The 14,647-nt window shown below is 38.2% G+C and overlaps 2 protein-coding genes across 4 annotated transcripts; both read right to left on the reverse strand.

Moving 5' to 3' along the window:
- Positions 1-1,194: 1,194 nt before the first annotated feature.
- On the reverse strand, positions 1,195-7,263 carry LOC142090349 (E1A-binding protein p400-like). Its single transcript, XM_075168095.1, has 8 exons — positions 7,100-7,263; positions 6,761-6,935; positions 6,534-6,670; positions 5,537-5,723; positions 4,340-4,503; positions 2,883-3,049; positions 1,627-1,788; positions 1,195-1,398 (listed from the first exon to the last, which is right to left on the reverse strand). The coding sequence occupies exons 1-8, from the start codon at positions 7,192-7,194 to the stop codon at positions 1,331-1,333; spliced, it is 1,155 nt and encodes a 384-aa protein (XP_075024196.1). The 5' UTR covers positions 7,195-7,263; the 3' UTR covers positions 1,195-1,330.
- A 1,247-nt stretch (positions 7,264-8,510) lies between these two features.
- LOC142090348 (E1A-binding protein p400-like) lies at positions 8,511-14,534 on the reverse strand. Of its 3 annotated transcripts, none has more exons than XM_075168094.1 (8): positions 14,458-14,534; positions 13,378-13,841; positions 12,425-12,641; positions 10,889-11,074; positions 10,520-10,660; positions 9,974-10,052; positions 9,167-9,505; positions 8,511-8,895 (listed from the first exon to the last, which is right to left on the reverse strand). In XM_075168094.1, exons 3-8 carry the CDS (start codon positions 12,623-12,625, stop codon positions 8,606-8,608), a joined length of 1,236 nt encoding a protein of 411 aa, XP_075024195.1. In that variant the 5' UTR covers positions 12,626-12,641; positions 13,378-13,841; positions 14,458-14,534; the 3' UTR covers positions 8,511-8,605. The 3 variants fall into 3 exon arrangements, 2 of the variants coding, with proteins under 2 accessions (XP_075024195.1, XP_075024194.1); XM_075168093.1 differs by having other exon boundaries at positions 13,585-13,841; positions 14,458-14,530; XR_012676505.1 differs by lacking the exons at positions 8,511-8,895; positions 9,167-9,505; positions 9,974-10,052; positions 10,520-10,660; positions 10,889-11,074 and adding an exon at positions 11,201-11,465 and having other exon boundaries at positions 14,458-14,530.
- Between the last annotated feature and the right edge of the window lie 113 nt (positions 14,535-14,647).

A 14,647-nucleotide genomic window follows, 5' to 3' on the forward strand; every position in this document is an offset into this window, starting at 1 on the left:
CGGAGTAGCAACAGCAACAGCTGGCAATACGCGCAGATCTCTATAAAACAAACCAAAACTTTAATGTACTAATTTTTAACAGCTTGGGCTATTAACTACTCAAAAACAGTAATAAAGAAGATGTCTGCATGGAAGCATAAAGGACCTAGCTAAAGATAATTGAAACTAAATCAGTAGATGAAGTTTTATGTTAACATCAAGTAAACGCAGAAACACTCAAGATCAGAACAAGGCAAGAGGAAATTACCACTATCTGTAAAGTTACCCAGATAAGCTGACTTACAATTCCTACTTTTTTGTAAGTATTAAAATAATAGACAAAATATGTCAAAATAAAGTAGAATTGCTATATAACTAATAACAATTGCCATGGAACTATTAAGAGTTTTAAAATCTTAGAATGATCTAGAATTATACATCAGGGACGCAAATAGATTCTGAATAAAGGAATTCAGCCTGCAGTAAGGATAAAACAAGGCAACTCATTTATCACTTTTAGCATTTTACAGTACTTTACATAAATACCCTTTTTTGGATGGTAGTATACACTCATCAAATTTGTGCGAAGACTGCAAATGGATTTGTCTCAATTACCTGGTAACAACATCCTTCAGGGCGATCTGTTGCTGCTTCAATGTCAGAATGAGTGCTTGCAGTGGATCCTTTAGAACCTCTGAAGTATGTGAATATGGAAGGGAATTTGCAAAGCCAGCCCAGCACCATTTATTAATCCTGGCAGAACAACGCTGAGAGATTTTTCTTTCACTGATCCAAGAGCAAATTTCCAACAAGTCTCTGCCATACACGGGGGTTCTGGAACAATGACGCTCATTCCAAAAATATATTTTGTCCAGGTGTTCCTTTAGTTGTCTTTTTTCTTCTATGATACCCTTTAAATTCAAAACGCTTTTCTGAATGTATTTTGACGGATAAAGCTTATGCGAAAAAGAAATTTATGCAAAAGAAAGTTGAAAATAAGGATAATTTAGTTAACGCAAAAGTTCTATGAATGACTATGGAAGGAGATGTGAGCAGGAGAAAAGCTGACTATTAGTATAGTATTTGTGATATAAAGACAGATGTTAGGTTTGGTATTTTAATGAAAAATAAATCTGCTTCCCTACTCTATGCCTATTAGCAAAAATAAAATGGGACTTTCAAACTACCATTGGAGAGTCCACTAGCACAAATGGATAAGACTAGTCAATTACAATATTCTACATGATTTAAATATTAAAGCTTTGACTATTTCAGCAAACAGATATGCACACATGAATCTTGGAAACTATACATTGTTCATGATCAAGTATATACTCTATCATATAAAGGCTTAGCATAGTACCTGCGTTGGACATGGAAGTGTAGATACTGATATAGGTTCAGTACTCAAGTCATCCACTGTCACATCAATAAATTCATTTTTCCAGGAAAGTAGCAAGACAAGAAAAATATTTTAATGAAGAAAAATGATTTAATTTCAGAGACACATAATATTGCAATATGGGGATATTGTAGCTTCTAGAATTTTGATTTCTGAATAGTTAAAAAGTTAAAAAGAAAAAAGAAAAAAAAAAAGAGGGGGGAAAAAAAGGAGAAAGATGCAAATTGAATTGTGTAGTACCTTACCTTGATGCTTCAGAGACTGTCTACCAATAAGCCGACAGAATTGACTGTAAGACAAAGTAAATGTTTTCCCTCTAAACTGTAATGTTACAGGCTTCTCTGGCTGAGCAATTCTCTCTTGTGCTCCAGCTGTGGAAGTCATTGGGCTGAGTACTATCTCGCTGGCTGTTAAGAGAAGACAAAAAAAGTACAATATTTAAAAATAAGAATTTCCTCACCGTACACTGCAGGATTTGAATGCTTATCCCATGCATATAGTGTGCCCTATTTCCAATGAAGGGCAATTTTACCCCAGACATAACTCTTGGGTTGCACTTAACTGCAAACAGACTAGGTCTCCCTTGAATACTATGTGTTCTTAAACTACACAGGAAATGTTCTTCCCCTCACTACCATTGGTAGACCTATAAAAAACCAGGATGATTTCCTAGATACAGTTTGAATGTATTTCACATGGGTACTTACTTGATTTGACAATGTACAAACTTTGCAAAGCTTTCAAGAGACTGCACAGGTACATTTTAAGCAAAGTTTTGGGGGAAAACAATCACAGAGTAAGAGGTATTTTCCTGCACAATTCACTGTTAGCAATGAAAGAAGTTCATAAAAGAGTTAAGACTACAAAAGAATAATTATTAGACATAATTTTCAGTTTCCCTTCATACTGAATGCTTCCCATTCAACCATGCAAAAACTCACACTGTACCCAGCTGAAATCAATATATAGAGAATTTAGAAAAGGCCTGAAAAAGAGCGTGCTTGGAATACTGCACTACATCCCCAATCATCTGAGAACAGTCTGTTCCAAAGGGCTGTATCATATAAAAAAGACCCAGTTAATAATGACCTTTAGTAGTGGCTCAGCAGAGACCCAGAGAATGGGACACTGGTGATGCCTAAATCTCCTCAGTCAGTTAAGAATGACGTGTGAAAAGCTGTCTCACACACTGCAGGTCAGGTCTGAAGAGAGTTTCGTTAAGGTGGTAAACCTGGAGACCAACACAACTGCCAGCAAAATTTCCACTGTTTGCCCAATAGTATCATTCTGTTTATAAAAGACAGACAGACAGATAATAAGGAATTTTGTTTTGATTTTTGTGAGTGAATTCCTGTTAGAAAATTGCTAATGGAACTTGATATTCAAATATGTAATGCACAAACGCATTTGAGTACAGCCTCATTTCTTCCCCAAATTCAAGCAATATTAAAAAAAAAGAAAGCAAACCAGAAAGAAATGGTTTATTATGTGTACAACACACCTTTCCTATGCTGATTTTCTGAAAACATGGCAAGCGGTTGTTGTCTTTGTATTTTCTCATGATGATCGGTAACTGTTGCTGGGTCCACTGTCTGCTGCAACTGAGACCTCGAAAAGTCTCTAGTCCTACCTTCGGGCTTCTGTCCATATTGCACTGGTGTAAATAACCTAAAAATTAACAAATGGTCTTTCTACACATACAAAAAACATACATGAGGAAGTTGTTAATCCTTTCTTCCTAATACAAAATCATGTTAAAAAGCAATTAGTTATTTTTAATCAGTAATCTGAGCTAGAAGAGGTACGCAGCTGCAGAGCACATGGCAGGAGGGATTCTGCTTCTCTCAACACGCAGCAGAAACACAATATACTGTAAAATGCAAGTACACCAAATGCTCTAAGGCTCCAGTCTTCTCTGAAAGATTTTGTGGAGGCGTACAGGCATGACAGATCTCCTTAATATTCCTTAATCATCTTTGGAGTCTGGAGACAGCAAGAAAACTCCCCAAAAGATGCTAATAAGGATCCAACTTCTTAAGGAGCAAAGTCTTAACTATGGCTACATGCAATGTAAGTACAAAAAGCAGGGGATCTCTACTTCCAACCATCTTCAGGCAGTCTGGTTTTAAAAACATACTGCAATTGTAAAAGCTGACTTCACAATAATGGTTTCGTGTATACTACGTCAGGGAAACTAAAGATGTCTAAATGGTAAAAGAATGAGTTCTTTTTCTACTTTATATATGTATTTTAGCTATCGCTTCCAATTCTTAAGTTTTGTTAACTGACAAAGCTCCCTTCTAGCAGAACTGCCTAATAGAACTAGTGCAGGACATCCTCCTTGTCACCTGTTACAGCCGTGTGTTACACAAGCTGTCTTGGGCTTCAGTAACCATACCCTGCTCTTATCAGGTTAATTTATTGTAAAATGTTTAAGTCTACATTGCTCTACAGCAGAATTACATTCGCTCCAAGACTCAAAAATGAGCCCTCCCAACTGCTCTTCAGAGAGAAGAGTCAATAACAAAAACAAAAGGTCAAATTTTAACAGAACACCTTTTTTTCTTTCCCGTCCTCCTCCCCCCGCAAAAAAAAATCCTAAGATTTCTTCAAGTGCTTTTGCAAGCACATCTTAGACTTAAAATTAACTAGAAGAAGAAGATCTAATTACTCTGCTGATTTTTTTTTTTATCAAAAACACAACAGACTTCAACTCTATTGAGTTTGGCAGGAAAGATCACAACTGAGCCTTCATCAATGAAAAAAACTATTAAGTGGTAAAGAGCAGTCTGCTTTCCCTCAGAAGACTGGCATACAGTCTTTAGCAGTGATCAGTTTGGAAACAAAGATAGCAAGAAAAACAAATGCTTCTGAATAAACCCTCTCAGCCCTCACAAATATTACTCATTTTCACCTGTTACTTTAAATCAATCAATCAATCACTGGAACACTGCATACCTATTTGGTTTGAGCTTCACCGGCTCAAGTCTGGGTGACGAAGGAGAACAGTAGATGTCTTCAATAAGCTTCCTAGTTACCTTCAGTTTTGGCAGTATTTGTGCTTCATAGCGAGTAATTTGGTTTTCCATCCCAATCACATCAAAGAGAGACCAGTCTGCATGCTTAAGTTATTTAAAAAAAAAAACAAACAACCAAACAAAAACCAAAACAACCTAAAGAAATATTCTACTATCATTCAGTTGCAGTAAAAGAAAATAATAGTAGTAATACCACATTATCTGAGAATGATTAAAAAGCTCACAGCTGATGCCAGAATTAAACCAAAACGTGGAGAAGCCAAGTGTCATGTGATTTTGCAGAGAGCAGCTGCTGTTACTTTAAAAGGTTTTAGCAACCTACACTGTGAAAATAGAGCATTATGCTCATGTTACCAAGAGTCAAAAAGAGGACAGCACTCTCAAATTACAAGCTCTGCAGTTAATTCAATGCTTGCAATTAAAACATTTGTCTTTGTAGAACTGTCATTCCAGACTCATCCATTCCCACCTTGATACATTAACACTACTTCCTTCACAAGCCTTTGATGCTCACCCTGTCCCCTGCCCCAAAATGATTTTTCCAACAGGCTTAGAGGAGTAACTATTTGAATTTCCCAGGACACATAACGCTACTGTTTTAGCTTTGTCCAGTCTTTCTTAAGCCTCTAGTATTGCTGAAATCATTAGAAAAAAAATGCATGAAACCCCTTGCAATATAACTTTAACAAACAGACTACAGTTAAAACTAAACTGTAGAATCTGAGACAGCTTCTCATCTCCAGAGCTGTACGCAGCTTAACTATACCCTTACTACTCATCAGGACAAGACAAGAATGGCACCTTTCCCTTGATTCCAAGGCCCATCAGTTTCGGTTAATTGGGAACTTTAAGCAAAACCAAAAAATGTGGCAAAATAGTCTGACCTTCTTTGACAAGGACAGCAAATTCCCAGCACACCTACTAAATTCAGTACTACCATAAACTCAATGGTTATTATTTATAGTCTTAGCAGTTGCTTCTAAAAATAAATGAATTAGCAATTCAGATTTTGAAATTTAATTGGAACCTGAATTATGTGTAAGAAATTTTATGTCCTAAGCCACCTGCTCTCCCAGTCAAATGAAGTCAAGCACAAGAGAATTACTTCCCTACTCACCTTCCAAAGATCCCATCCTAATGCATTCAGCACTAGAGAAGCAGTTGTAAACTCCAGCGTGTCTAATACACAGGAAGAACTTGGAAGCCGGGGACTTATCAGATCAGGATGGTTACACACCCTTAGCAGCTGTGTCAGAATATGGACGACACTGACAAAGTGCCCACTTCTAAGACATTCTTGAGTTCTGTTATTTAAAATGAAAGTATAATTTAAATTATCTTTAAAAAACAGTGCTTTTTAGGAGATCAGGTCTTTCAGCACACTCAAATTGTTTTTCTGAATAAATCTGATAACACCAGCTCATCCAACTTAGTAAAGTATGAGTTAAAAATGCAGTCTTCCATTCCTCTAGCTTCTCTCACATTCACACAAACTTCTAATAATTTATAGAATATATTCTGATTTTAAAACTCACATTATCATAAACCTGAATTTCTCAAATAGCCACTCTATTTCAAATGGAAATGACATCAGATAATATATGAAACACATATTGTCAATATTAAGGACTTTTTTTTTTAACACCTGAATAAATACCACTTTAAATTATCAAATTCACCAGAAAATACAAACTAGACATATCAGAAAAGCAATGTAACATATAACATAGGATATTAGTTCCTAAATAATGTAAGAACTACATTTAGACAAAAACTGACACATGGTCAATTGTGTCTAAGTTATGAATATTTTGTCCCATACATATTTTGTCCCATAATCTGCAAATACTGTTTATTTATGCTTCTTTTCACCTTGTAAAACAACTAGATCTAAATAAACAAACACAGAATGAAGAAATGGCTGAATGCAATTACCACTAAGTGTAGAACATGATTAGCCTGCACAGCACAATTATGCCAATGCGCTTTAATCGTTAGGTTTGCCCATGACTCACTTAGAAATAACACATAGCAAACAAGCTCTCTTATTGTAACTGGAATGGTTCCTAACTTTAACGGTGAATGAACAATTAAGAAATACTTAACAGATGTACCTCGGTTGAGACAAGATGTCTTTATACATTGACTTCTGCCGATTAGAAAGAGAACATGTAAGCACGTGCTCATATTTCCTTGGTAACTGCTTCTCAACATGAATTTTGGACCTCCGCAAAATAAATGACTGTACTACCTAAAAGAATACAAAACAATAATTTCCTAATTGTATTTCCTCAGAGAAAGAGATACGAGTATTAACACACTACCCTCAAGGGAGACGTACTCTCTGCAGTCTCACTGCAACTCTCTGGTAATGATCTTCATTCCCCTCCACAGATGCTACCTTCGTAAAATCCAGATAGGATTGGGAAATCCCTGGAATCAGGAAACAGGCAATGGCCCACAGATCTTTTAAGGCAGTAGGCAGAAGCGTATCCATCAAGAGTAAACGATGATGACTGTGAAAAATGAAGATAACAATTAAGTTAAGATCTATTTCATAACTTAAATTACATCACAGCATGAAAATTGTAAAAAACCTGCAGTTATAAGCGCTGAAGTTATTTCAGAAAGTAACTGATAGACAAAAGCAAAAAGAAAAATTCGAATGAATGCTTCAGACCTCCGGAGATTGAATATTGCGTCCCAGTGCTTCTCTGTCAGATTATTACCATTCTGCCTCTCATCTAAAACTAAGTACCTCCATCGTACTTTCATGAATGCTTCATAGTCTTTAAAGAATTGCTTGCAGGAGGCAATACATACATTAAAGTTGTTGGGGTCAGTCCATTCCTGCAACATAAAACCACAAAAATCCTGAAGGCTTTTTTGATGGCTTTCAGAGCAAAGATTATTAAGTGTTTCCTCTTCTGGGATTAAAATAGATTATCTTGCACTTTATCCCAGTGCAGTTCTTCAAAGCTTTCAAAATCCCAAAAGGGACGAGAATGATCAGTTTAACTCTCTGGTTGTGATGTTTGAAACATTATATAAAATATCCTTAACAGAAACTGGTTTTTTTGAAGAAGAAAACACTTTTCCTACAAAACAACAGACGAAGCTTCCTAGCCATCTAAAACCAACTGGCAATGAAAAGCCATCTTTCCTTATACATTTTTAAATTGTTCCTTGAAGAATTTGGACATGTTTCAAAATACTTATACTTGTTGTTACAGGTTATCAATAGTATTCATACTTAATGGATAAATTATAATCTCTAAGATTCGTGTGTGTCAATCTTGAGGTAAATTCTACTCGAAAGTATGAAAATTATTACGGACTTGATCGCAGAAGCTGTCAAATGTGTGAATTAACATCCTAATATTTACTTTCAAAGGCAAATAAAAAATTAGACACACAAGACACAAAGTTAAAATTGCAAGAATGAAAGGAAAAGTCACAGACCTAAAGGAATAAATATGCTCAAAGCTATGGCAATTTTGTTAATTTTCTTTTGCTCTGCTCAGGTCACAAGGCAAGAAAAAGTTATTACATGATTTATATGGCCCAATTCTACAAACTTAAGAGAGAAGTGAAAAATTGCTAGTAAATCTAAAATTGTATGAAGGACTCCAACAAGGAAAGAAATTGAAAAGTAACTAAAAAAGACACATCATCCCAAAAGGAGGGATAAAAGTCATACGTTGTAAAAACATTAATGGACAAACCCAGAAAGATCCTTGTAACTATGGAAATTGAAAATACAAAAATTGGGGGGGGGGACGGAAGCAGCAGCATATTTTGCAAATAAGTTTAGCGAAGTTTTGAACCCTAAAAATGGCTTCTAAGCGACAAAATACACACCAAACTTCCTGTTGCTTGTTCTGGATTACGCATCAATTTCTCGTCCAAAAAATGCCTACATTCAATGCATTTTCTTAATAAACTGCAAATACTAAGATGAGGTACAAGTCACTGGAGCAAAGATGTGAGTTTCCCCAAACAGAGATTAGGTACTGGTCAAAAATGTCTGTGCAAAGGGACATCACGCCAGTGAGCACATATACACAACTTAAAAAGGCTAGCCGGACATTGCTGGTCATCAAAGTGGATTTTATTGGTAGCTATCAAACTCTGCTTATCAACTAGCATTCATGAAATGAGGAAATACCTTCATTCTTTCAGTATGCTACATCACAAAAGATAAAAGAACCAGTTGTGATATCACTATACTTAAGTGTTTAACCACAATAGTATAACTGTAACTCAGGCTGGTATTTTCTTTCTGTGTAACACTTATGTTACCCAGTACATATGTAGATGAAACAATGTTCCACAATACCTGTCTTTTTTTAAAAAGTTCTCCTGGGTTCCCAAGATACAGAAGAATTTTCAAAGCAGGACACCAGCATTTCAGTTCAATCTCCCACTTCAGCACATTAAAGTTTTGTGAAACAACAAGAATAGGACCCCAGTTACCTATAGAGATAAAAGGTACAGCACAACTGGAAATGACTGCATGCCACTTCAGAACTTACAAGAAAAGGCAGCTGTGTATATACAAACAACATACACATGCACTAACAATGAAAGGAATTGTGTATCCTTTTTTATAAAATTTATTCCAGGTACATTTCTTTAAATTATACATATTAAAAGCAATTTTTTTTTCCTCTTACTGAAAACACATTCACTAATGAACTGTTAAAAATACAGATTTCTAAAATGAAAGATCTACAATACTTCATACCTTCATTACACGCCAGGTGTGCAAAAAAAGCAACAACTTGCACTGTTTTTCCAAGTCCAGCTTCATCAGCCAGAATGCCATTGAGATTCATCTTATACAGCTTTGCCAACCACTCCAGTCCAGTCTTCTGATACTCTCTAAGAGTGCCGCACCATAAAGACAGAGTATCACTTTTCACTACTGTTGCGATTTGAGCACTGCCTTTGGGTAACAACGCTTCTGCAGCAGCAGCAATGTCTGCTAAATCTGCCATGTATTTCTTTACAGTAGATGTGAGAAGATGTGGAAGCACCACTTCCTTCTGAAGGCTCTCTTTCTTATCCAGAGTCTCTCTTATTTCTGCACAAAATAATAAAAATCATGGTGCTGCCATATCTGAGATGAATAATTCATTTACAGAGTTGATGCCGTTTACAGCTAATCCAGGGTCTAAAGGCGGCAAGAATTCTACACTGTAAGAATACTCGAAGTTTGTCAAACTTGCCTACATAAACAACGGCAAACTGCAGTGGGACACAGGTGCGCACATGATAGTTTTAGTGAATTCAGTCTCATGCATGGCCCCCAAGCTACATAAAACTAAACCCTGATACAAACAAGAGCTCAGCCACAAAAAGCCTTTACAGTGCGTTTATCAAAGCTTTAGTTAGCGAGCTAGAGAAAGGAGATATTTATGACTCAAAACTAAGACCAAAATACTAGCTCCTAAACATTTATTTTGGTAAGCTCATACTACTACTACCAGTACGCAAAAGAAAAAAAAATTATGGAGGGGAAAAAAAAAAAAAAGTCCTAGGTTCTTATTACCTGTTTTTGAAATGTTCTGTAAGCTTAATGCTTTCTTCCTCCTCTCTTCTAACTCTACTTCCAGTTTTAAATCTACCACCTAAAATGGAGAGAGTGTGGGGGGAAAAATTGCAGAAGGAAATGACAAACATGAATGCACTTAGCTTCAAATACTGCTATGAATTACTTAACATTTCTTCAACAGTAAGACAGGCAACAGACATGGCTACAATGCAGAGCACTCAAAGAAAAATTTAGTATTTACAAAACTGACTGTGAATAGAAGTCATCCACATAATAAGCGAGAGCTACCCAAGAATAACTCACATCAAAACTTAAATGTCCACAGCAAGCCAACTGCACCAACTAGGATTAGTGCCGCACTCTCCTTCATGACATGTAAGGCCTGAAATTATTCACGCAACCGTGACATGAAGCTGTCTTTACCAACAGATAATATTCACCACGTGGGCTGAGCAAAGCTCAGTTGTAAGATTCTTGCTGTTACGGTCCAATAGGTTTTTATTCAGTACGTCTTTAGATTTTTTTTTCTTTTTTTACATTTACCTGTTTAATGGTGGACCAGAAACCTTCAATTTCTCTAGCAGTAAAAGCAGCAACAGCCCTCAGTTGCTTCTCTTCTCTTTTTTTGCACGTTTCCTTATGAAGTATCATATCCTCATGATGACGAGCCACACTTAAAATCAGCTGAATAAAACCATAAAATTGTTTTAAGTTTTTACTCTGTTCTATCTAAAAGGCGTATTTCTAAAGAAAGAAAAAAGACACAATCCCTTCAGGAGTACTGCCCAAACTTTACAAACAGAGTGGAGAGGCAAACCAAAATGCACACATCCTCAGTGATCATGTCCTAACCATGAAAATGCTGCCTATTCTTCCCCCCTTTTCTGGTTGAAAATATCAAATTCATATTACTCTCTTGGCAGTTATCATCTTCCATCTTCTTTCTTGAAGAAAATCAGTTGCCATCCACTGCATTTCTTCCAAAAGATAATCATGGTGTGATTTGTGCCGTGGGGCCTCTTGGAGTTTGGGCAGACGTTTCAGAGACCATAAACCTTCTTTCCTCAGTGCTGTTATTCGCTGCAGAATTTCATTTTCCTTCAAGTAAACATAATCAAACTTATGCTTCCTACCGCACAACACAAAAAAAAGACAGAGACACTGTGAAAAATGTAACATGAATAACCAATAGAAATGATTATTCAGTCCTTGGAAACATTCTCTGCTGTTTGAAGTTGCACTTTATTAAAAGATAATGAATAACACATCTTGTGCAGATTTATGTAAAGTCTCCAAAGGACTTTGTGATGCAGTGTATTATGTAAAATCAGTAGAGAAGTTAGGGATGCAGTGGTACTCAGTCTTCAGAACTTTATTTTTTCCTCCTACAATATAGTACCTTTAGATCTCATCAGAAGAGCAGGGCTGATTCAGTGAGAATTTTCACAGCATTGAAGGGCTCTGCCAGTCGGCAGATGGACAGAATTCTCTAAAAAATCCATATAAAAATACATTTAGTTTATGGCGTTTTTATTAACACATATAAGCATCCTGCAATTGCTGGCAAGTAAGCACAAGCAGCGCAAATTTTCATTGTGATTCCTCCCTCCTTATTCTAAATATGCTGCATAAAAAGTTAAAATAATTGATTCTGTTTAATTAAATCTCCTTCTAGGGTTTCATTACAAGAACAAATTTTACTTCCCTAGAGAATCTGCCTGATTCCTTCTCATTCCTTTTCTTTCTTCAAGAAAAATCATATGGCATGTCTGCACCACTAATTAAAACCAAAAGAGAGAAACAGCTATCTACAGAGCATTCTAAATTTAAATGAACACACAGTTTTATTGTAATGAAAGATTTATACCCAGATGTGCCATACAATAGCTATCTGAAGCAAATTATTAGTGCTTGGTAAAGTCTTGTGCAAAAACTACTGAAATTATTTGCTCCTTTCTCCCCAGGCTGGAGTAATATATCCTGTCATCCACAAAGTCTCGATACAAAACACAAAGGACAACGCTGCCAGGACACAGTGAGAGGTTAGCACGCTGTTCTCTCTTGCTGCACCTTGTAACTTACTTACTTGCAACCTTCCACACATGTCTGAAATTTACTTTGAAGCATGAAATGAATTTGATTCAATGAAAATGAAAATCCAGCACAAGAATATTTAAACTGAGAGTTGGGTAGACATCACAAATGACATAAATGAACAGATACGTTCTTCACAGAAGTAAAATTTCAAGGGAAAGTAGCGGTAAAGTGCCAAAAATTAATCTTGTCTAGACCTAACAAGACAGATGTTACCGCTCTGTTTCTGAGGATACTCTCTTCCCGGTATTCAGAAAGACTATTTAATGGTGCAGAATAGATGACAACAGCAATTACAATACACAAAAAACAGCTGTTCATAGCTGCATACAATATAATATGCAAATCTGATACCTGTTGTTGTACGGGAACTGGAGTTGGGACCAAAATCACATGCCTCTTATCACAGCCTGCTGGTTGTACCTGCTGAAGAAAAGCTGGGTTCCTGCTGTGTGGAGCAGGTAAGGAAGTATGCAAACTTGACAAGTTTGGTCCATTTTGCTGTTGGGTTTGCTCCCGGCTAATCTGTTGAGCCACTTGAGGAACAGGAGGCATTCCACCTGCAGAGAAACTTTTAAAAATTGCAATTTCAGTAATTAAAATAGTGGAATATCAAAAAGAACCAAAGTAAGTGGCAATACAGACTGTTACATAGTTGGCCAAATCAACTTTCTACCATACCACAATACAATTGCATACCTAAAAGCTATGAAGATGCAAAGCAATCAGCATGCTAGTCTAGAATGTACTTCTCTGCTCTTTAACCTGACAACACGAAGATCACCTTCAACAACATCCAACAGAGAGGTGATAGCTAGGCAACCAATCTCTATCAGGGTATCAAATGACAAAAACGGAAAAATTTCATGCAACAACATCAATTAAAGGAAACAACAAATTAGGCACAGAGGGTACAAATTTAAGCCCAATGCATGGAAAATGAGATGTGCAGCGCTCACTAAGATTTCTAAGATTTTCTCCAGAGGGTTTTTAAATCGTACAATAATTGGTATTAGATATAATGTTACAATTACAGAAAATCTCATTAAAGCAATTATCTTTAATTACAAAGCTTAAAACTTACATTTGATCATAAATACTTCATCATAAATCATTAATATATGTACTAGAGGTACCAGTATTATTTTAAAGGTCACGACATTTTTTTAAACTGTTATCAAAACTGATTATGAATCTCTATGTGAAGTACTATTTTGGAACAAAAATAAAGTTAACCTAATAAAGTATCTCATTATCAATAAAATGATGCATCGATCTACCACTTCCAAAGCTCTATCCACATTTACCTTTGACTTTTACATTCTCTTTATTTTGCTATGAAATGGTTTTTATGGTCACAGAATTGCTTCCTGCCCAACTTTTATAAAAATTCATCTCAATGGTCATTGACCTTTTAATGCAATTTAACCACTTGAATTCTTTATCATTCCAGATGATTTATCCAGTTACTTTATTTCTAGCAGGCAGACACAGAGGATTCCTGCAGCACATACTGAGTCTTGACTGGGTACATTTGTACTTGGAAGGCGACACAGGAGAGTCAACAGGCGCTTTAGGCTTTCCCCGGCACAGGGACTCACGACGACCAACACCACAGCCAGCGTGGAGACCGAGAGGCCGGTGCTCTCACACACGGCCATGCGCTGGAGACGATGGAAGCTGTAACAGGGTGATGCCTGGCGTCAGTCACGCAGTTCCCAGATCTCTCGTTTCATAAAGCGCTGCCGTTTGAGGGGCAGAATGATCTATCCTGCAAGTACATTACAGCCACATACGCCATTAATACAAACGCAAGCAGGGTTTAAATGCTGCCTTGAAAATGCGGTAACGTCTGCAGCACTACTGGCCAGAAGCTTTAGTGCAAAGATAAAGTTAACTGAAGGTGGAAGGGCCATGCGTTATCAAACCTCCTCTGCTGCAAGGCACACTGCAGCGGAGCGGGCAGCGTTACCTGCGGCTTTCCCGTCAGGAACTTCCCAACCGGCTGCAATGCAGCGCCCGCCGCTGCACGGCTCCGGACTGACCCCGCACCCCGTCACGGAGGGGCTGCGGCACCCGAGGTAGGAAGGAGGCAGTTCACTTCATGCCCTCCATCTTCCAGGAAAGAGAAAACCAGACTCCACCGCCCAGCTCAGCAGCCCTGGCCCGGCATCTGGGTGCGCAGACCGAGGCGGGGGAGCCCTCCCTCAGCTGCCTCAGAGCGCCCGCGCGACCGCGACCCCTCCGCCGCCCCCCGCCCTCGCCCACCTCTCACACCGTTTGGTGTCCCGTTCCCCCGCCCCGGCACACACCTGGCCCGCCGGGCCCCCACCTCTGACACCACTCGGTGTCCCGTTCCCCCGCCCCGCGACCGCCCCGGCACACACCTGGCCCGCCGGGCCCGCCCCGCCGCGCAGCGCTCCGCGGGGCACCGCCACCGCGGCGCCCCCTCACGGCCGCGGCCTCGGCGGCAGCCGCCCCTCGCCCCGCCCCCTCAGCCGGCCCCGCCCCGCCGGGCACTAAGCGATACCATTCCCCTCTCACCTGGGGGGAGCACCCCCCACCCGACGGTCCCAC

Source organism: Calonectris borealis, chromosome 18 (genome assembly GCF_964195595.1).
Source record: "Calonectris borealis chromosome 18, bCalBor7.hap1.2, whole genome shotgun sequence".
In the NCBI taxonomy this organism is placed as follows: Eukaryota; Metazoa; Chordata; class Aves; order Procellariiformes; family Procellariidae; genus Calonectris; species Calonectris borealis.

Bases quoted from the DNA above. Each gene is read 5' to 3' on its own strand.
- LOC142090349 (XM_075168095.1), bottom strand. From the start codon at position 7,194: ATGAAAGTACGATGGAGGTACTTAGTTTTAGATGAGAGGCAGAATGGT. The intron at 6,671-6,760 runs GTACGTCTCCCT...GTATTCTTTTAG, and splicing joins TTGCAGTGAGACTGCAGAGA to GTAGTACAGTCATTTATTTT. The intron at 1,399-1,626 runs GTAAGGTACTAC...TTGATGTGACAG, and splicing joins ACAGTCTCTGAAGCATCAAG to TGGATGACTTGAGTACTGAA.
- LOC142090348 (XM_075168093.1), bottom strand. From the start codon at position 13,604: ATGTACCCAGTCAAGACTCA. The intron at 12,642-13,584 runs GTATGTGCTGCA...AATTTTTAAAAG, and splicing joins ATGTACCCAGTCAAGACTCA to TTTCTCTGCAGGTGGAATGC. The intron at 8,896-9,166 runs GTATGAAGTATT...TTATCTCTATAG, and splicing joins ACACCTGGCGTGTAATGAAG to GTAACTGGGGTCCTATTCTT.